This window comes from Oreochromis aureus, linkage group 13, assembly GCF_013358895.1.
Source record: "Oreochromis aureus strain Israel breed Guangdong linkage group 13, ZZ_aureus, whole genome shotgun sequence".
Lineage (NCBI taxonomy): Eukaryota > Metazoa > Chordata > Actinopteri > Cichliformes > Cichlidae > Oreochromis > Oreochromis aureus.
The window spans coordinates 25,600,990-25,623,912 of record NC_052954.1 but is presented as its reverse complement, the minus strand read 5'-3'; the positions used below and the strand labels follow the sequence as shown (position 1 = coordinate 25,623,912).

The 22,923-nt window shown below is 40.3% G+C and overlaps 1 protein-coding gene across 20 annotated transcripts in view; it reads left to right on the top strand.

The window, feature by feature from the left end:
* The first annotated feature begins 9,755 nt into the window (after nt 1-9,755).
* Nucleotides 9,756-22,923, top strand: part of LOC116325748 (calcium/calmodulin-dependent protein kinase type II subunit gamma-like) — an 82,600-nt gene continuing 69,432 nt past the window's right edge. For 6 of the 20 annotated variants that reach the window (XM_039622010.1, XM_039622012.1, XM_039622013.1 and 3 more), the window contains exons 1-2: nt 9,758-10,031; nt 11,199-11,293. In XM_039622010.1, coding sequence (XP_039477944.1) covers nt 9,967-10,031; nt 11,199-11,293 — 160 coding nt within the window. In that variant the 5' untranslated portion in view covers nt 9,758-9,966. Of the gene's footprint in view, nt 10,032-11,198; nt 11,294-22,923 lie in introns of all 20 variants that reach the window. The other 14 variants (XM_039622014.1, XM_031746752.2, XM_039622019.1 and 11 more) reach the window with 8 other exon arrangements.

Genomic DNA, 22,923 nt, shown 5'->3' with positions numbered 1-22,923 from the left:
ACGGGTATTTTTGAAAACGCAGCTGTTTCGTCCACACGTAAACGGCGTTTCGAATCACCGAAAACTGAGATTTTTTTAAAACTCCTTTTTTGCGTTTACGTGTGGACGAGGAATACAGAGTTCGTCACGCAATGTCAAAGGTATGTGCCTTTTTTCACGTCACGCTGTGTATTGTTTACATGAGATGAATTGCAGAATGGCAGATAGAGACAAAATACTGTTAATCTGACTATCTGCAGTTTTTACACGCTTACATATACGCACGCAGTTAATGTCCCTCCATTTACAAAGGCAGAGGCGTCACGATGTGATTATTTTACGTGTAGTTGTTTTTTTTCCTGTGTAATAATATTCAACATTGCTATCAATACATTTTTCAAAAAATGCCTCTCTGTGCAAAATAGGTTTAAAAACATAAACAGCTGTGGGATACTGTTTGTCCGTGATTTAAACAGCCCAGCGTGCTCCCGGACGAAGGGAAAACCAATTCTGCAGGGGAGACCTACCTTGGCACTTGTGCAGGTGAAGCCAAAGTGAAGATATGCTTCACCATATTTTCTAGTCTTTGGCTTAGAATGAAGTTGGTTTGGAAACATATTCAGCTATGCTTCATCTCCTGCTTTGCGTTTCTGTAGGCGCCCGTGCTAGCAGTGTCCAAGCGTTTTGTTCCCCCCCCCCCCTTTTCATCCCGCGCCCCCCCTGCCATGGCTCTGCGCCCCCCCTAGGGGGCGGGCCCCACACTTTGGGAAGGTCTGCATTAGGAGATCAGGCTAACTGGTTTGGAGACAAAGGTTAGAGAGTCGAGATCGAGAGGGATATTGGATTTATTGGGAAAAAAGATGCTGAAGATGGAGGAAAAGAGGAAGACCACAGAGAAGATTCACATATACAGTGAAGGAGGACACACAGAGGGTTGGTGTGACAGAGGAGAATAAAAGGAGATGGAGAAAATTTGAGGCATTGAAGCAGCAGCATCTTGTCCAGTCTGGGGCAGAAAGCATTCTAGCTTCTGTGTTAGCTGTAACACTGTGGTAAAAATTCCTTTTACTTTAGGTGCTTTAAAGACTGAACAATCTGCAGGACTGCCAATCAGAGACCATTTTTATTTTTAAATGAATTCAAGAGCGGTTTCACAAGCCAGGAAAAAGTTTGTTTCCTTTTGTGGTCATTTTTATGTAAACCACTTGGATTCAAACAAATGGAGGCTTTCTGTTCTCAAAGAGTATCCTTTTGTGCAGAGTTCATCACTTGTGTATCACCTCGCAAAGGAGCATTGAAGCCGAAGGCACTTCCTCTATATTCACACATACAGAGAAAAAACAATCCTCACAGCATCAAAACTGCTGATGAGCCTTTTGATGAGGTACTGGTGAAGACAGTCGTTAGATGCCCACACATCTGATTCCCAGTACACCGTGATGGCCTGCAGAATTCAGGCACTGTCAGAGGATATAAATCATGGAGGAGGTGTCCCACCAACACACACACATATGAACACACACGGCTGTTCAGCACGTGGGAGGGAGCTGTCATATCCACTGTTGGATAATCACATGAATGTAAGGCTACCTTTCAGATCTTCAGATTCTTCTTTATTTTCTCTTGTTGAAGTTGTGCAGTTAAACACAGTAGGCTCGTGATTCCGTCTTAAATAGAACTTGTTATCCTCTTGTGATGGACACTGTGTTCTAGATATGGCTAATGGTTCCACATAGAAAATGAATGCAGTCCTTTCTCTTCACTCATTCAAAGAGAATGGTATCAACGACTCGATTGGGACACACTGAATAGAGTCTCTGGCACCATAACTTGCAGGGCCATTAAGCACAGAAATTGCTCTGATGTGCTATTAAATGCTTACTTGCGACAATGTGACGATTTGGTAATCGACAAGAAAAGATAATACATCTACTCTAATGGACTATCCATGACAGATTGATCCCTAGGAAACAGTAAAGGTTATGATTTGAAAAAAGACTCACTGAATTGTAGCCAGCGTGTCTCAACAGCAGACAGGAATGTCTGACACCCCCAAGGCTTTTTGTCAACACACAAACACCTCAAAATCTTGAAAGTCTTGTGATATGACAGTGCAAGGGTGGAGAGATACGTAGAGCAGCCACGGGCCGAGCTGAACGCATTCTTGCTGAATGAGTCACTCCCCTTTGGCCTGTGTGGCTCCACAACACTGCTTCTACAGTATCATGACTTTTAGACCATGTGGAGCTGCAGAGGTACAAATTTTACCTTGTAAAAAAGTGCTTCAGTTCATCCTGCCATCAACTGGAAATCCTGTATTAAAATACACTCTGCATAAGTGTGTGTGTTAGTAACAAAAAATAAACTTTCTTTTGACCTTGTCCAGGCAATTTGTCCACAACAACTTTTCTAGTCCATTTTTTCTGGTTTCCAGGGTTTCGTGATAGTTTTGCTACAACTTAATAACTTACATGAATCCCAGTATACCTTTATATAACTTCAACAGCTAGGGATGTTGTGTAGTGTAGAATAATGCACTAATCATAAATGTTAGCAGTGGAGTAAGAAGTACAAGATTTCCATTTGAAACATAATAGAATTAACTGGATATTTTCAGGTAAAGTATACTTACCTTAAAATTGCACTTAAGGACAGTACTTGTAGAAATGATCTTAGTTAAATTCCACTGCTGTAATTAATGTAAAACACTTACCATAACTGCAAACCATTGCTCATGTATTAATGATATACACTCACCGCTGGAGTTTATTTTTCCAATCTTAAATAATTTAGAGTCGTATGACGAGAAGAGGCAGGGTAATCCAAACAGGATGTCAGGACAGCAAATTATGGGAGGCAATTATCTCTCTAAAATGGAGAAGTGGATGTGAGGGATTGGAAGCTAACTCTCTAAGGATGTGATACATTAAAAAAAAAAAGATCTGAACCCTTGTGGAATCTAATGCACGCCTATGCAGCAGCGTTTAACATTTTGCTCATTTTTGTTTTTGTCATCGTTGTCAGAGGGGTGCTAAGTCTGCACCACTCTGACCCCTATATTGGGATTAGAGTGTTTGAGGAGGACACTTGATGATGTTTTCTGATCTGATGATATGCAGAATGAGTGGTATCCTTTGTCTGAGTCATTAATTGGACCAATTTTTGCAAAGGTGTGTGGAGTGCTGTGGTTACATTTTGCTTTGGTTTAGTTGCTGAAACAATATGACAGTTGCAACAGAAAGATTATGGTTGGGTGTTTTCTCAATGTGAGATTTTTCTCAAACTCTCAGACAGAACTTGCTTCTTCAAAGGCACTTCAATCACTGGCTACTTCATTAGGTACACCTCTATAACTACTCATTAGTACAAATATCTAATTGGCCAGTCACATCTTTCGACATGTACACATGGCCGTGATGACATCCCAAAGTTGTGTGTCAGAATGAGGAAGAAATGTGTTTCAGTGATGTCATTGCTTTTATAGTCAGACAGGTTGGTTTGATTGTTTCAGAAATAATAAGGATTTTAATATCGTCCAACTATTTTTAAGAGTTTACTGAGAATGATCTAAAAAAGAGGAAAGAAAAAATATCCAATGGCCAGATGTCTTTGAGCTGATAGCGAGGCAACAGTAGGTCAAATAACCACTTGTTTTACCCAAGGTCTGCCGACGAGCATCTCTAAATGTGCAACCCTGAAGCAGATATAGCAGCAGAAGACAACACTAAATGTCCAACTCAGCTTCATGAAGGCTCGTCAAAACTGGACAATAGAACAATAGAAACATGTTGCCTTTTCTGATTAATCTCAATTTCTAATGTAAAATTCAGAAGGCAGAGTCAGAATGTGGCTTGAACAAGTTCCTTACCATGTGGATCCTTTCATGACCACCTATCTTCTCATGGCTGCCAGGTTATGTGCCATGTCACAATCCTCAAATCATCTTAAAGTTGTTTCCTGAACATAACGATGAGCTCACTGTATTTAAATGGCCTCCACAGTCACCAGATCTCAATCCAATAGTTATTTTAGGATGTGATGGAACAAGAGATTCACATCGTGGATATGCAGCTGACAAATCTGCAACAAATGCCCGATGAGATCATGTCAATGTGGACCAAAATGTCTGAGGAGGGGTTCCAGCACCTTGTTGAAACTATGCCATAAAGAATTAACAAAACTGGGAAGGCAAATGAGGGCTGCATCTGGTACTAGCAGACACTAGGCATTTGTTCATAAATCAGCCTGATTTAAAGAAGTCTGTGACATTCTGGTGACCAAGATGCATCCCACCTCTTTTCCTATGACAGCTGGGTAGGTGCCAGCCTGATCGACACAACCCTGAATTAGATAAGCAGAAGATGAATGGATGGATGGATGTTTACCAAGTGTTAAAAATAAGCTATCTGTGAAACCTTTGACTCTGTAACAACAAAATGAAACAGGTTAAATGATGGTTAATTAGCTGATTTAAATGTTCAACCCAACATAACTAGTTAAAGTAACTGGGAGAAGCTATTTACAAGGAACTGCCTGGAAAATAATAGGAAATTTAATAACACACTACTCTAAACCGCATTCCAAAACACACAGAAACTACTCACATTTAGGTGGAATGATATTAAATGTTGAATTGGGTCTAAAAATGTTAACATAATGAGCTTTAAATACTGGAAGTCAGTATTTTTTACTGGTTGAAGAAAGGGGGTAACAGATAACTCTGAGAGGTCGTGACTTGATTAGCAAAAGAAAAATATTGTTATAATGACTTAAAATTATATACACACTTGTGGAATTTTTATTTCTGATTGATTACTAGACAGCTTTCGATTTTTCATCCTCTAATAATTATTCTACTGAAATGAAGCAGTCACCCTACAGGGGAAGACATCTTTAGTTGGATTTCTCTGAAGTTGCAGGGTGAAAAGGATTTGAAAGCTTAATTTTAAGGGGTCACGAGCCTGATAGTTTGGGACCTGCTGCTCCATACTCACTGTATCCGCCCACCATCCAACCTGCCACAGGACTGCCTGTCCAAGACTCATCTGACAGCACATCACAGAGAAACACAGCAATTAATAGGATGGTACCTCTGCACCCTCGCTAATTAGGCTTTCATATCAGAGCGGCTCCCTGTAATTACGGCAGAAACTGGTCGCGCTGCTCTTATGCTCACTGCAAACACTCATTAATTGCCGGCAGTGAGCTCTAAACTCTGTGCCACATATTCGCTCACAGTTCAGAGGCAGAAAGAACCCATAGTACACATACTGAACATGAGATATACACAGTACTGTGTGATTTAAATGCATAACAACTCCAGGGTTAAATTAGTTTCCATTTTCAATTATTCCAAGGTATTTTGACTTTGGAATTTAACTGCAGATGTTTCAGTTTAAATTATATTTTGAAGACTTTGAGTATCATATGAGTGGATAAAGCATGTGTTTTCTTACAAGACAGGATTATTGTCCATCTGTCATCAATCAAAAAGACTTTCAAGAGGAAACAAACCTAGATTCAGCTGCACCGACAAAGGAGGAAGGTGAAAAGGGTGACAGGTTTACACAACAGACATGTTGGCACACAATGCCTGAATAGAAACATTAAATATTTAGCAAAGAAAAGAGGATGAACAGGCCACTAATTTTAGTAGCTAGATTAATGACTGAAAAGAGAGAAGCTGTGGAGGAAGACAGCATTGGGTGATGAGCAGGAATTTAACAGGATGACTAGTGGATATGCAATGGCAACGTTGTGACTCAGATGCAAGCAAAGAACCACAAAGGAAAATGTATGATTTTGCAAACATGTTAAGTCCCTTTGGCATTGTGGAAAACATGTGAAATTGCTGTTTCTGGTCCTATAGGCCACCTTTTGAATTGCAGTGGCTCATCTGGCAGAACCAGACTGCAGCACGATCCACAAGAAAACAAAAACAATAAATTCTACACCAAACTCTCCACCACTACAATAATCGTTTTCACCGCAGTACAAACAGGCATTTTCTATTATTAAAGTGGAGCCTGTGGTGCATGATGGATACAGCATCTTTGTGCTTTACTTGTGCTGGGCTCAGTAAGGAAAAGTTGCAGTTGAGAACTTTTTAACATCAGCGTTTACTGATTCATTGTTTATAAGAGTATTTTTAACCCTCTAATTTACTGTTTTGGTTAAAGTGAAAATCCAACTATCAGCTTTCTGCATATAAAACCATTACTCTATATTAAGATTTTATAGGTGTCTCCTATCCATATAACCCAAAAGTTCTTATTTGTGAAGCTAATTTTGCCTTTGGGGACTGGTGCATATTTGGTGGATATTTTTCAGGCTTAAGTGACACACATTGAGTTATTAAATACTATTGTTTAAAGAAGCTTTTAAAATCTGAGGAGATTGATATTTCCATCTCCTGATGAAGCTGATGTGCTATGACACATAGATCCACAACAGCTACTAAACTGATTTTGCGCCACCACTGTAAATATTGCACTTTAAACATCGAGAGTATAAAAAAGAAAAATCACACATGACTATAGAAAAATCCACATCATGAAATGTTACTAAGCTCGTGAGCTTATCACATCACCCCACAACAGTGTTGAACCGCTGCAATGCACACATACACGTTTAAACGTGCCCGGAGAATATATTAATATCCTTCATGAGATATTTATGAAAGCAATTAAACCTTTACAGCATAGCAGACCATTACATACAGTAACTCGTATATTTCCCCATCTTAGATACAATTCTGCATCTTACAGTCAAAATCCGTAAAACTGCATATGAGTTAACATGAGTAAACTTTATGACTTCTATCTCTTTCTTTTATATTGATGTTAGTTTATAGTAGAAGTGTTGTGGTAATGATTAAATCCAGGTGACGGCTGCCAGTCTAATGTTTGCTTGTTCAGTGTTAGGCAGCATAAAAAAGTGATCACTATAAAAACCTTATAAAGAAATAACGCAATAAAATGCTAAAAGACCATCATGAAGATCCGTTGCTGCAACATCTGTGTCACCTCCTGCTTAATCCCTCCTTATCCACGTGTAAAAATGAAAATAAAATAAAAAGGAAGAAAAATTGAGCATTGTGGTAATAATGACAATCTTGGATGAGCTTTGTCAGCAATAAAAAAACAGACCACAGTTGTACGGGTAATAGGATCAATGATGTATTTAAAGCTCTAGCTCCAGTCTCAGATCAGTCTCTGACACCCTCAAGTGCTTCTCAGATATTTCAGCAACGGGAAAACATTTCAAATTCTCTTCAGGAAAACGGCACTGTTTCTGCTTCAAGACGAAATGTATCATCGAGGAAGATGTTGCAAGGACATGTGCTAAACGAAAAGAAAAATGTCTTGAAGGAGGAGTGCATTAGTATAATAAAATCATAGTGTACGCAGGGAATCATTATTGTCACCAGGTGCCACATTGTGAAGTGGCTGATTCCCTTTTTCGGGGAGGCCCAGTTACAAACCGAATGCCATAATTTAGTGGGCATGCAGCTCATTGCTTTGTGCCAATATTAAAATATTGCGGCATCGCATCTCAGCGCGTGCCGTGATGGATGCTGAGCGCACGAACTGTTCTGGTGTCAGCTTTAAACCTCGTGTACGCAAACTCCAAATGGACCGGAGAGGTTGTGAAACTGAACCGCGATCTGCAGCTCCTAGTACACTAGAAAAGATCTCGCGTGGCTTGCATCCCACCTCCACCACTACTGCCGGAGGGAGAGAGTGGAAAGAGGTCTCACTCCGCTATTTTTCTTTTTTCTCTGCTTCGTGAAAAACCTCAAAACAAAACGAAACGGCCAGAAGAGGAAACATTAATTCAGTCTAGACCACAGCTTTTATGCACCAGTAGAAACATAATTTTGTAAATTATTCCAGTGTGTTCTATAGGGATGTCAAAATGTCACTATATTATCATTATTATTATTTTATATTATTAATACATAAAATATATATTATGTAATTCGTTTTTTTAAATTACTATCTTTATATTCAGACGTTAGGCAAAAGCATACACACACATAATCATTGAGTTTGCTAGGCTATAATAATATAAAATTAAGCATTAATTGCTTAAACGCTAGTAGATATTGCATTTCTTTTTTCGTAGAGGTTTAATATAAATTTGGCATACTATTACCACAGCAAGAGGATGAAGCGTGTCAGTCAAGTGTCTGTGTTTTTGATTTGTGGATTCTTTCTTATTCTATCACTGGTCAGTGTTATTTATATAACACCAAATCACAACAACAGTCGCCTCAAGCTGCTTTATATTGTAAGGAAGAGACACTGCAATAATAGGTCATGTTGAGTGTTCACTGCAGGCCAAAATCAGCTCATGTCATGTCTGCCAATGGGCATGTGGGGCACTGGCTGGAGCACTTCAACACTTTTGTGTTTGCATTTAATAATACACTATAAAAGCTGGTGGAAAGATGTTCTCAGAATTAACTGTGTTCATAAAACATTAAGTTATGATTTATCGTTCTTCACCTGATAAAATGTTAAGACTTGAGACATAACTTTCACAGTCTGCTTATTTGAACTGATCTCCTGAATATATATATACTGGTTCTGTTATAAAGGGGAGCTATTGGACACTTATGAACTCTACCAGAATGGCTTTTCATGATTAAAATCTCTAAATAATGTTATTTTATGTTTTATCTGTTGATTTTTAGTTTGCCACAGCATACCTCACACAAAAAAAACATACAAGAGGGTCCCCACACACAAAAAATACATGGAGAATTAAAGGCAATGCAGTTGCCACGGCATACCCTGAGTATCTTGTTTACACATAAATAATTCCTCCATTTGTATAATGAATAAATGCTAAACACACTGGTATTAATGGCAATTTTCTACTCAATTTGAGCAAACACTGTTCCTACAAGCCTCATTCACACATTCATACAACCCTTTGTTCACCATGCCAAAGCACTTTTAACCAAACATTCACATACTCGCACTCCAATGCATCAGGGGCAGCTCTACGTTCAGTATTTTGCCCAAGGATACTGAGACTGACATACAGGTTAGAAGAGCCAGGGAATCGGATCACTGACCTTTCGATTAGCCACCCCTGTGGCTCCTAATCAAGTGTGCAGAGGTAGAAAAGGTAAACTTCCAAGTTGGGAGAATAACTTTTTTGCCAAAGCCACTGAAAAATATCTGTCCGAATCATTTATTTCTTACCTGGCCTTTGCTGCCTCAGGTTATCTTATGTCTGAAACGTTTTAACTGTTCTCCCTTTAAATCATTTTTTTCTTGTTTCTGATTGGCTACCGGTTGCATACAGGAGAGATACACGAAACACAAGGTTTGAACGAGAGATGAGTGGGGCTCAGAGCTACAGCTGTGTACCTCATGTCCAAACACCTCATCTATGTGACATTTTGTAGAGGGTAGCCTGTAGCAGCTGTAGCAGTAGTTTGAGTTTACCCTTTTTCTTAAAAGAATATTTCGAGTTTAATCGCAAAATAACGCTAATGAGTTTTTTTTTTATGTGGCCCCAAATACTCTGTCATCCTTGACATGACATAGAGCCAAGAGCAGGGAAAAATAAAATAAAAACTGAATAATTGAATCAATCTGCAGCCAGGAGTTTTGGTTCCCAAGGATTAATTGCATACTTGCTGAACGTATCCAAAAATATATTTAAAAAAAACGACTAATCTCTCACGCACATGTATTTGCGCACAGTAATAAAGCCTCTCAATTTTACACTCCCTCGTCGTGCTTTGTTTTCGACACAGCGTGACTCCTCCTCTCAATAGCAGATCTCCGTTACTACAGCTACCCCTCGCTCTCTTTCTCTCTCCTCCCTCCTCCTACTCCCAGCTCCTCTCTGTGAGCTCGAGCCACTCTTCCCTTTTGAGCCTTCACTAGTTCTCCTCCCGAAACCTGCGCGAGGCGGCCACTGAAGCGCGAGGCGACTTCCCCCCCTCTCCCCTTGACTCCAGTCAACATGGCTACAGTTGTAACCTCGACCAGATTCACAGACGAATATCAGCTGTACGAGGAACTCGGAAAGTAAGCGACCGTCAACACCACCGCCGCCGTTGCTGCTCTTCTTGTTGCATTTAGTGTATGCTTGTGTGTATGTATGTATGTACGTGTGTGTGTGTTTGCACGCCCCCCCTCTCCGCTGCTGCCGTTGTGTTGACAGCGCACGAGAGGGGCTGTCAAAAAGGAGAGAGACAGAGAAAAAAAAACAGGAAAGGGGTAGGCACCCTCCTGAGCAACAAAGAGCTGTCGGCAGGTTCATGTTAGCGCTGCAGAGGCTTGTAGTTAATCCCGCATGTGCGTTTAATTGTGCGTGGCAGCGTTGTGGCTCTCTTTGTAAGCCCAGAAGGTGGGAAACATCCCCCCCCCCCGCAGGAGCAACTTGCGAGTCAGTTGATCTGCAGGTAGCACGCGTCGAAAAGTCGTTTGTATTTGCTGGTTGCCTGGTGGCATCTCCGGGGTCCTGCTCAGCTCTGTTTTTGTGCATTTCTAAGCAGACTGCAGGGCTCTTGTGTATGCCAAAAATAAAAAAAAACAGAAGAAGAAAGAGAAACGGGCTTTGCTGCAATAAGATTTGCGCTTGTAAAACGTATATATATATATGTATGTATGTATGTATGTGTGTGTGTGTGTGTGTGTGTGTGTGAGAGAGAGATCCTGGCTGTATATATATTTTGGCAGAGATTAGATCACATCTAATCTCTGCATGTGGCTAATAGAGCTGCTCCACCTACCAATACAGCCAGCAGCATGAGGTTTAAGGAGGTATCTGTGCAAAAAAAAAAGTAAATAAAATAAAATAATGAAGTCAGATTGAGGGAAAAAAAATGCTAATAACACTTTTCAGTGGCTTCATTCTCCTGCAGCCTTACTCATGTTTCTTCCTGGCAGCTATGACTGGCTCCTTTCACATTGAGCCCTGTCACACACTAGTAGCCAGGACCTCTTGTCGTACACAGAATATCAGGCCGTGTTAATATTGCATGTGACTTCCTTTCCCCTTTCTTTAAGATTATGTGATTCATGCATGCCTGTACTTTGTGTGTGTGTGTGTGTGCGTGTGTGTGTGTGCGCGCGTGCGTGTGTGAGAGAGAGAGACAAGTTCAGCGCACTTTTCCCTGTGACACACTCATGTTTGTTATGTTTGAAGTGGTTTCACACTGATCTCTCATGCGTGGATCTGTCTTGCTTCAGGGGTGCCTTCTCCGTTGTTCGTCGATGTATCAAGAAGTCCACCGGCCAGGAGTATGCCGCGAAAATTATCAACACAAAAAAGCTCTCGGCCAGAGGTGAGTGCAGCAGATATGCATTGTGCAGCTCAGCGTAACAGTCAAGTAGCAACATGAATTTATGCAAAATGAACGCTGACAACAGTAGGCTTCTGTAGTTGCTCAGTGAAGTCAGTTCATTTCCTTAAGAGCAGCGAGACAGGCGCTCTGTCATGTCCTTGACAGCAGAGATTCCTGAAAAGCTGGAGGCCACTTGGCAGAGCTGGGCTGCCATGGTTTAGGTCGCAACAGAGGGGTTAGCGGGCTTTGGTGGTTGTTCGCAACCATTTTTGGTTTGTTACAGTTACTGCTGATCTCTAGCAAAGGATTGCACCAGCTCCAAGCTTGAGCCTAAAATATCCACAGAGGCATGCACGCTGCAATGCAGGGTAGTTTTGGTTTATTTTAATAGGGTTGCCTTTATTGGTGATGATAATGTTGCACTTACAGTCAGCTTCTGCAAAGAGGTCAAAACAGAGCAAAAAACATGAGTAATCACATGACCAGGCAGGTTTTAAAGAAGTCTTTAGAGTGGCCACACTAACAGAGTGACTTCCTGAAATTGCATAAAAGGATTTCATTAGCTCCATTTTCTTTGTCTCTATAATTGTTACACATTTGAGTCATGAAGCCAGCCTTTAATGTGTCCGAGTATTGAATGTCTCAGTTACTGAAAACAAACCAGTGTTGTTGAGATATTTCAGGAATCTCTAAAGAGTTATTTCCATTTTTGAATTCAAATTGCCAAACATGACTCATCTCACACATTTGTAGACATGTTATTGTCTATGAAATATATAAAAAGAGAGAAATCGGGTCAATCAAAAATGTTCTTGTCAGATGAATACACTTTGGATTGGAGTCATTTCTTACTGGATGAAAATACAGTTGTGTCATAAAGTGGTCGTTAAGTTAGTTTTCTCTTTTTTGCATTGTGAAGCATTTTAATTGACAGTATACATACATACATATTTCCAAATCTTCTTTCATCTGAATTTAAAGTTATGCTCCTCATCAAGTCAAACGAATCAAATGAGGGGTCCAGAGAAGGTGTAAAAAGCAGATGCCAGAGTACACGCAACTTGTTTGTATTATAAGGAAGCAAAGAAAAAATAACAGCCTCACAAATCATAGCTCATGTAAGAAATATTGTAAAAGTTGTATGCTGTTTTTTCATAGATTTGTGTGTTTATTAGATTAGTGTAGTTTCATGTCTGAGAGGTGCACAGGCAGCAGCATGTGAGACTGGTAGGCTGGTCATGGCCTATCTACTCATTGCGTATCTAATTTTTGCCATTCAGTGCTGTTACTTCAAAGATTGAGTTTCACTGAATTCCAATTGACATACAATGTATCACAGATCCTGTTTGTGTTGGGCACATGCACACTGTCTTAGATTAATTATTAACCATTACATTTTATTAATAGATTCACATAATCATCAGTTCCTTCAGTCATTTTCTTTCCTCTGGATAGACTCCAGCTCTTCGATCATTCACTGATGCAGACAGAGGTGATTCTTGTTCTGCTCTGAAGCCTTTGTGAGCATGGTGTAGCAGCCCATGAACCTGGTCTCCACCTGCTGCAGGTTCTGGTTAGAATGGCCCTCCAGCTTGCAGCAGAATCAGGACCATCACTGGCAGCTGTAGTCCAAAACTGTCTTACCAACTGCAGGATGAGAGAGTCACTGGAGAGGCAGCTGAATGATACTGAGGCCTGCAAAAACATCAGCTTACATTAGATCAATTAGGAAACCACAGGAAGGCTTGGACACCCTGGTTAGAGATGATACATTGCAAAAAAGGCTGATATATCCAATTCATTGAGATTACAAGAGCAACAGCATAAAACGATATAAAGCTATTTTAAATACCCAATTCAAACATCAGTGTTAACTGGCTGAAGACGGGTGAAGTGCTGTACACATGCATAGACTATTTTGAATTTAAAAATATTGTCACTAATGGACTGTTATATTTGACCAAAATGTTTGTGAAATGAGAGACAGTCAAACAGACCTGTTAGCAACCATTGCAGTCTTTTCAACTTTGGTTTTTTAAATGTGGTTACACTGCTGTCTTGTCTTGCAACTGTTCATGTGTCTGTCAGATTCTGTTGCAGTGATCTGTTGCCATGTTTCTAAACCTCTCTTGTTCCTTCACTAACGTACGACCCAAGTTGTAAAAACCTGGATTTATTCCTTAAGCTATTGTATAATCTGCAAGCCTGTGTGTGTGTGTTCACATGCAGCAGCTTAACACATGTTGAAATGCCACCACCTGTGTTTCGGTATTTGTGGCAGATTTGTTGTCATCGTCAGCCTGCTCGTGTCAAAGCATTTCATCTGCCATGTAGCTGAATCCAAGCATCACTTGTCTGTTGCTTGTTTTGGTTACCACATGTGTTTGTGTTTTCACATGTATCTCACTGTATCTCATCGTGTCTTTGTGTATGTCGCAGTGTGTGTGTGTGTGTGTGTGTGTGTGTGTGTGTGTGTGTGTGTGTGTGTGTGTGTGTGTGTGTGCGCGTGTGCTGCATATTTGTCCAAGTAAGCATCAGACCAGGCCACCGAAAGGTTGAGTGATGATGTGAGCTGCAGATCAGGGCCAGTTTTGGACTGATTGGTCTTGTTTTTTTTCCCCAGGGGATGCAGGCTGAATTGCTCTGTCTCCCCCTCAGTCTCACTCAAACACCCCCGCCCATGTCATTTTCCTTCCTTTTCAAGTTGTTTTTCTCCTGCCCGCCCTCTCCCTTCTCTGTAAACAAAAAATTGATTCGAGCAAAGATCTTAAAACTCTTTTCCGCAGCCGATTTGATCGTGTGTGTGGCTGCGTTGGCAGTGGTCCGGAGCTAGTAACCCGGCAACAGCAGGGGTGAAACTCTTCATCCCATAGGCTGTCTGGCAGAGAGACCGATTTCTGTGTGAGTGTGTATGTGTGCATTTGTTGGATGTGGTTATAATTATCATGCAAACGTGCACACTTGCAGACAACTTCTCATTTCTCATGACACGAAAACAGTTGCACACTTTTTTTTTCTCACCTCCTTAATGGTCTCACACCAAACTGTATGCATACAGGGCTTCTCTCTAAATAGTTTCACATTGTGACAGAGAATACATAATAGTGCCACCTTCTGTCATTAATCAGGCCTGAAATGTTCACAAACATGAAGCTTTCTAAGTGTGAAACCCCGAATCTTAACCACGCCATGTAAGGATTTTAAAGAATAAATTTGCTTTATTTGAACTTCTTTTAATCGTTTAGGCCACCATTTCTCCATTTCTTTACGTCGGTAACCACAATTGCAAATTAATCTGATCTGATCTGGGAAAGCGGCAAACTTCTGTCAGGAAGGACGAGCCTTCGTCTGATCGGATGGGTGTGTAACCAGTGAATGCTTCAGGCAAGGCAAACAGATTTCAGGTGAAAAAGAATTGCAATTGATACCATTTTTGCTCAAACTGTTGTTGTAAACATTTTGCAGATCAGTCTGAATCTAGTGTTTGTTTTTGGCCAGAGCCAATAGTTCACTGATGACATTTAATAGAATTTTTTTTTTAAAAAACAGTCTGATATAGACTTTTTATAATGTGTTCCACAAGAAGCCTTCAGCCAGTCTACAAAGACATTTGTTACGCTTAATTTAGTCAAGTAAAATAATGCATTCTGATTACACTTCTAGAGCAAGACTATTATATAGCAAACAAGCTATAACAAGCCTGAATTTGATAGCTAAAAGTAGTATACAGCGTTTAAATCAAGACAATACTGACATAAAGGGCGAAAAATGAAACCTTACGTTTAGTCGTCTCACTGGTCGAAACAAGTTTAATTCCAGATAAAAAGTATAAGATCCCTGATAACGAACCATACAGCCTGGCTGTCTGCCATGAAACAGGCAGCACATAAAAAGGAAACTTGCCTTTACAGCTCAGTCACTTTTTGGATTGGGTTTGTAGAAACATAGATAACTTTTGTTGTAGTTTCTTGCCTCTTTACAGTTCAGCAACTTTTTGAAGCCTCTGATCCCCGTCTACGACTAAACATCTTTGCTGGAATGTGTTTTCAAACATCAGCATGATAACTAGATGTTTGCAGTCAGTAAACATGTGGGCTACTTGGCTTCCCACCTCAGCATCAGCTACCCTGTTTGTTGCACATGACTTTGCAGACATTGCATACAACTACATTTATTAAGAACTAAGATCTTGGACCAAACTTATCTTCTAAAATATGATGTTTATGCATTGAATAAGTTCACTTAATCTAGGAGTTTGCAGATTGTGCAGTTGTGGCTTTATTGTATGCTGTACAGTTGTATCACTATCTCAGTGGCAAAATCTGTCTATACATTGACATGTGCAAGGAACTGTATTGGTGGTAGTTTCTAATACAGTAGGTTACACCAGGACTGCATTTTATAGTATCACACAGACATACACAAACACACACACACTGGAAGCCTTACAAGGTAAACATAATAGCAGCCATCCTGTTGTGCGTGGTAATTAAAGTGTCAGTTGTAAGCATGCATCACAATCTTGTTAGTTAGCTTGAGCCTAGCGTCTGACCAGTGGTACGTTGGTGGGTCCATTTCATGAGTTGCAACTTATAAATTGAGATATTGCTGCAACACCTTCTTCAGATTAAGACTAAGACCATGCTTGTGATCTGTAACTGAAAGGAAACTAGTAGTGCTTTACAGTCAGCTGTGGTTTATGTAATTGAAAGTATGTACCATTTGCATTTTGTATTAAATAAAGTTTATAGTAAAATTTAGTGAAATGGATCCTGATCAGTGTCTGTGAAGTGAACTCATGATCTTTTGTAATTTAGGGCGGCTCGTTTTGGTGAAGCAGGCCGATGTCGATGAAGATCATTTAATTGAAATGGTGCATGTTTACTGATACTTGAAACGTAGAGACATTGCAGTATCTCTATTGATTGAGGTTTTATTATTATGTATTTATTATTGAATTCAGATAAATAAAAAATGAACTCACAAACATCTGTAATATTAGCAGAGGTGATTATTATTTTAGGCTGGATGGTGAGCTTGCTATACCTTTAAATAAAAATATTTAGATCGTGTTGCTGAGCGTTGCCTTGTTTGTAACGTTGTCCAAACATTTGCGTTCCTCGTGTCTGCTGTGTTGTAGAGACGTCTCTGTGTTCTCAGATCTCAGCAGTTACCTTTTATACAATGTGAGAATGAATTGCTAGAAGGATCAGGTCTTCATTAAAAGTGGACACAGTGCTTGGTTGCATTTATACACCACTGCAGCAGCTAGAGGTTCAGTGCCTTACTCTCTGGATCTGTTCACAACTAGAAATTAACCCACACTTTATAATATCATCTGATCTCTGCCTGTGAGCTCCCTCTCAGCTTTTACAGATGCTGAACATACAGGATATCAGCTCTGATTGTTTGATGTCTGAGAACACGCCGTAGTATTGACTCTACTTACTTGTGTTTAGGCGGCATTAAACCCTATTCTCTGTGGTTCAACCAAGGCACAATGGCAGTGAGGTCAGTGATTACAGCTGGATCATGTGGCATCACATGCTTGCTGTAGCACACAAATGACATGCAGTGTGCTTATAGTTTAGAGTTGCTGGTAGGCAGATTTTCCTTCCATTGGATAGACCCGGCGTAGCACCTTTTTCAAGAATGAACTGTTGCTCTTTGCTCCTGTCATTACTTTTTAGCAACATTTGGCTGAGCCAAGCTGTAATGATGTGCAATTGTGCTACAGCCTCACATTAGGGTTTACCTGCACCGCTGCAGCCCTGCATGGTGATGGTCAACACCTGATAGTCTCCTGCTTCGCTCTTCTGTAGCTTTTTTACTTGTCTGTGCTGGAGACTGTGGAGAAAACTCTATTTTAAAAAGCTTTGTGTATTTCACTTTCAGTACATTTAGATTTAAAGGTTTCAAGGTAGTTTAGCACCTGTGTTCCTGTTCCCTTTCATGTCATCCTTATTTTAGTGTTTACTGATTGCTTTAAAAAAGTTTGAGCTTGAGTAAGTTGCTGCTGATGTGCTGCTGTTCCTGCTTGAACAAGCAAGTTAGTCTCAAACAATGTGAAATCAGTGAAAAGTGGTTCCACGCATGTGTAGATTGTTCCCACAGCCCTTATACTGGGTAGGCTACATTCCTTTTAGAAGATAAGAAACTTTAGCATCAGTTTACAGAAGTAGATGATGATGATGATTACTGGTAGCCTGAGGGAACAGTGAATACCTGATAAAAATCGTAGGAAGCAGAAGCTAAGAGAGGAAGTGTTGCTTTTGCTTTAGTGGGAAAGGATTTGTGCGCGTTTTTGTGCACAATTTGATAAAAAGGGGAGATAGGGTGATCTCCACTGCTTTGTGATGAGCCGTGGTTTCTGTACATCTCATGTATCGCATTCAGAATTCATTCTGTATCAAAATAAAGTGCTAGAAGATAATAGTTAGATTTTAAAAATACACTAGCAAATACATTTATAAGATATTTTCATATCTCTTTTATGGTAAGAGGTTCGTTACAATAGCTCGTTTCACTGCCTATCTCAGAATTGTATATTGAGGAAGTAAGTATTTGCTTAACTTTCATCTTTACATACCATTTATAGAGCTCACATTTGTTACCAATTGTTTGTTTTTGTGGGAATCAGGTCTGAAGTTGCAGTAAAGTTGCTAAATCCCCTGTCTGAAACAGTCGTATCTTCACTATCCTTCACTGGGTTGGAACTTAATACGTTTTCAACATTTCCAAGTCTGCAGAAGCTTAAGGTTAAATATGCAGAGTGAGTGTTGCATTATCTCAGTCTTTATTTCTCATGTACAAAGAAAACACTAGTTTAAAACCTTTCCCCTTGCATTACATTTTTTCATTCAGACTTGTACTGCACCGTGAGGGCAGATTATATCATATTCCAAAGTGGGTAAAGGATTTGGTCTGTACTAAATCTTTAGTGAAAAAAGTCGGGAAGAACATCCCTTTCGCATACGATGGTCATTAAGACTGATAGCAAAACTGATTTTATCTGGCTTGTGAGTGAATGTGAAATTCAGGTTCTCTGTCCTTGATATTATAATGCATATACCTCAGCTCTGCTTCTTTGAGCTCCAGGTAACAGATATCTTTGTGGGAATTTTCTCTTTTCAAAAATGTGCTGTCATTTGTGGGGGAAAAAAAACATAAAGACCATGTGTGAAAGACAAGCTCTCAAAATTGAGCTGTATGGGGCTTAAGTCCTCAATAAATTCAGCATGTTGATTGAGAAATTATTAGAAACACATAGGCTGATTAAAGAAACAGTGTTAAAGTTGTCTTAAAGCAGTGTTTTAAATAGATGTGCTTATGGTGGAAAGCAATGGATTGGCACTGAGTATCGATTAAACATTAAATTTAAAATATTGATTAGGAAGTATGAGTGAAACTGTTTTAAAGGAGGGAGCGACTGTAGTATGAGCACTGGGGTGTGGTTCATGGGTTTTTAGGAGGGCCCTTGTCCCTGTTTTTGCATGCAAGTTTAAAATAGAAGCTAATTATCATAATGTTGCAATTCATATATGGTGCAAATATCAAGTAGGGTTTCGGAGTAAATTTTACTATACACGTATAATAGTTTTAGGCTATATCTAAATATGTCACAATATGGCCTGAAAATTTACACTGCAGGACAACCACAGTTACCATAAGTCTTTCTCTACAGCAGAATAAAACTTATTATAGAGTTAACAAACTCTAAATGTGCCTAAATCATTTATCAAATGCTGAACTGCTGGCATGTCATACATACAGTAAAGGTGTCAAACTGTCACTGTGACTGTGGGAAAATGTGCACGCTAATATTTCCATGTAACTCTCCTGGGAATTAACTTCCTGGTTGTCTTATACTAAGGGTTTTCGTTCAGAAGAACATATATAATACACATGAAAATAAGTTGTTTAACCAGTTTTTATTTCACTCATGGGATTCACTCAGCACAGGCGGTGACCAGATGCCCCACTTATTGTGGGGATGCACAGCATTTCTCACTTTTCCACTTATTGAGACGGGACATACAAAAGGACAGGACATGCACTCTTCTGAAATCTAGTTTTTACGCAGTGGATATGAAGAAAATGAGGCAAGCTTCACATCATGTCGAAGTGCAGGGTAGCCTGTCTTATGGCACCAATTCTGTGCCAAATGGGGAAACTTTTAAATCACTACAGAGTCACAAGTTGTGCAGATTTGTTCACATTATGGTGCAGATTATCACAAAAAAATGTAAGCGAGAGTTATTTTTCATTTTGCACAAAGTAAAATATAGTGTAAAAAAAAAATTACACCGTATGCCCGAGTTCCAAAATTGTTAGAATTGTGTCTCAATAGAGATCCATGGATGCATTCCTACTGAAACCCAGAGATCGCTACCAGACGTAACAGAAGCTGAAATAAATTTCCAGCATTTTTAATAATTATTGAGTCAGAAGGCAAATAAAACACACACTACATGCTTAAACTTGCAACTGGCTTACCTTACTGTGTATTTATCTTAGGTCCTATCTCAAAATTTCAGATTGACTCTTACCAGTAGTAACATGCCCCTCATTGTTCTGCATAAACATGCTCTTTGGCCTATTTCCAGTTACCCAATCTGTGAGCCAGACGTGATAGTCAAAGTATTAAATGTTTAGTAGGGGAAGAATTGTGAATATCTATAAACAATGCAAAGCACATAAGCTATGTTGGTATACCTTATAGTTTAAAACTATAAAAATTCACCCATTTGATTAATATATCATGATCCAACAGTTGCTTACAGGACTCAGGGACAGGTTTTACAACTTTAGAAATTTATCATGGTGGCAACCTCTGTTCAGTTCAGCTGCTGTGAGGTAAACTGTAGTATTAGGTTGTTGGTTTACTGAAGAATTTTCCACGAATGTGTACATGGAATTTATGTTTATTGACTCATGTAATCCTTCAGCAGATAATGCTGTAAAAGTTGAGCTACCTGTTTTCTTGGAGTATCCTTCATTAGCTTAGCTTATCCTGTCAGGTTGTAAGGAAGAAAAATGATTTTGGCAACCGTAAAGCTACTCCAGGCAAAACAAATGGGAGGATGTGGGTTATATCAGTTTTCCACATAACTTTCTAAATTGTATTCATTTTTGTTGTTAATGTTAGATGGTAGTCATCTGTGAACCATCCTTAATTACACGAATCTACGTGAACAGTGCTATATGAGTAAAGATTGGTTGTTTGATCAGATTAGTATTTAGACCTTGGTGGTTAGGTGATAAATTGAGAGCTTGATGAATGGAAACATGAATCTGTTAATGGACCAATTGTAAAATTCTGGGCATATACTTCAGTCTTTTTTTATTTGCAACATTCGTTAAACAGTACATTTGCACAATGACTGAAAGTAGCCTCACACACCCAAGTTTATGCTTCAGCCACTGCCCAAGCCACGTAAAGGTTGGCCTGTTGGTATCTATCGCCTGCCTCCGAAGTCCCACAGGCTAACAAAGACCAATAGGACTCCTCCTTCTGGTGGTTTCTTCCATCTCCGGTGTCCACCATCTGGTTTGGGGTTACCCCCACGACAGGCACCAACCACCTGGCTGCAGCTCAGTGTAGCAGCTTGAGCAATGGAGGTGCTGAACATACGCAACCTCGGTATACGTTAACTATACTATACGCCAGGTTTGGTTTGTCCAGTAACCTGCCCTGCCACCAGATCCAACTCACCACCACGTCTTGATCATTTGACAGCTCAACACCTCTCTTCACCTGATTGTCCAAAACATATGGCCGCAGATCTGATGATACGATTACAAAATCGATCATAGACCTGCAACCTAGGGTGTCCTGGTGCCGCATGGACTTATGGACACCAATATGTTCAAAATGGTGTTTGCTATGGACAAACCGTGGTTTGCACAGAAGTCCAGTAACAGAACAGTGCTCTGTTTCAGATGTGGCAGACCATTCCTCCCAGTCACTCCCCTCCAAGTCTCACTGCTGTTGCTCACATGAGCGTTGAAGTCTCCCAGTAGGATGACAGTCCTACTGAATCCCCAGGTGGAGCACCCTCAAGAACCCCACCCAGGCACTCAAGGAAGATCAGGTACTCTAAACTGTCGTTTGGTGCACGAGTGCAGACGACAGTCAGAACATTCCCTGACCCGAAGGCGCAGGGAACAAACCCTCTAGTGTACTGAGGAAAAACTCTAAACTCCCATGGCTTCACAGGATTAGCGCTACTGGGGTCCTATTCTGGAGCCAGGCCTGGGGGTGAGCACCTGGTGGCGGAGACCGGAGACCCTGGCGGACCCATCCCCTGTTACCAAGTCACGTCACCTTTCCGGTGGGAAGGAGCCTGGGCTAGTGGGTGAGGATAAGAGGAACTGACTAGATATAGTTGGGCTCACCTCAACACATGGCTTGGGCTCTGGAACCAGTCTCCTGGAGAGGGCTGGACCAATTTGCCATGGGAGACCTTACCAGGGGTAAGGTAGCGATTCACAAAGGGGATGTATGAATAATTCATCATTATTGTCATAAATGTCATCTGGCCCCATTTATACCTGTCATTATTTGGTCATGTTATCTGTTGCTTGTTCTGTGTGATCACATATCACATCAAAATGTCAGTAAGTCCACGTCTTGAATGTAGGTCAGTATTGTAGCGGGGCGTCAGAGCCCAGCACGCAGCCGACGTAGCTGAAGATGCAGAATGTAAGAAAATAGATGTGAAGCCCAACAATGCACTTGGGGTTTCACAATATGATTTTTTTTTTTTTACCAATTGTTTGAAACATTTTCTGTGTAGACACTAAAGAAAAGAGTGTTTAGAGTGATCTATCCCGACAGTGTTTCATGTTATTTTTAGCTATAATTATGTGTCATGTATTGTGTTGAACTGTGAAGAGAGTATTTTTACACTGTTATTAGGTAAGGCTTGTGATGTCAGGAAAAGAAAGAGGGTAGGCTGGCAGGCGGCACTTGTCCTGCTGTTGAATTATTGAGGCACAAGGATACTCTGCTCTTACTGTTCATGGGCAAGAGCTGAGGAATAGACCCCCAGACTCCTTTTTTTGCTACCTTTATTCATCTGATTTTCTTTCATGTGGCTCATTTCTCCCTCAGCCACCATTTCCTTCCTTATTTATGCTTCTCTTTTTTGCCAGCTTTTCCTCCCTGTTTCTAGTCATGTCCTTCCCTCTCCCCTCTCTGCAAAGCTGCCGCATCGCAGACCATGCAGGCAGACGTGTGTGTGTGTGTTTTAGTTTTCAGGCTTTTGGTGGGCTTCTGGTGCGCCGCTGCAGGCTGATTGGCAGAGGCCAGATAAACGTAGCAGCGCTGCGTGGTGAATGTTTAATGGGACCAACTGTGAATATTTGATGAGAAAAAGAGAGTGAGAGAGTCTTATATGGAAGCAGAAAGATGTAGATATGGAAATGGAGAACGGGGCGGTCAGCGTTATGCTCGCCAAAGCAAGAATAGTTCATGGTGTTAGTCTTTTCACAGCATGCAAACCTTCCTCTTTTCTTATTAAGACTTTGACAGTGTGTGTATGTGTGTGTCAGTGTGTGTATCTGGAGGTAGTAACATTTTCCAAGACTCTCCTTCTGTCATATTCATGTTGCCCGGGTTTTGTTTT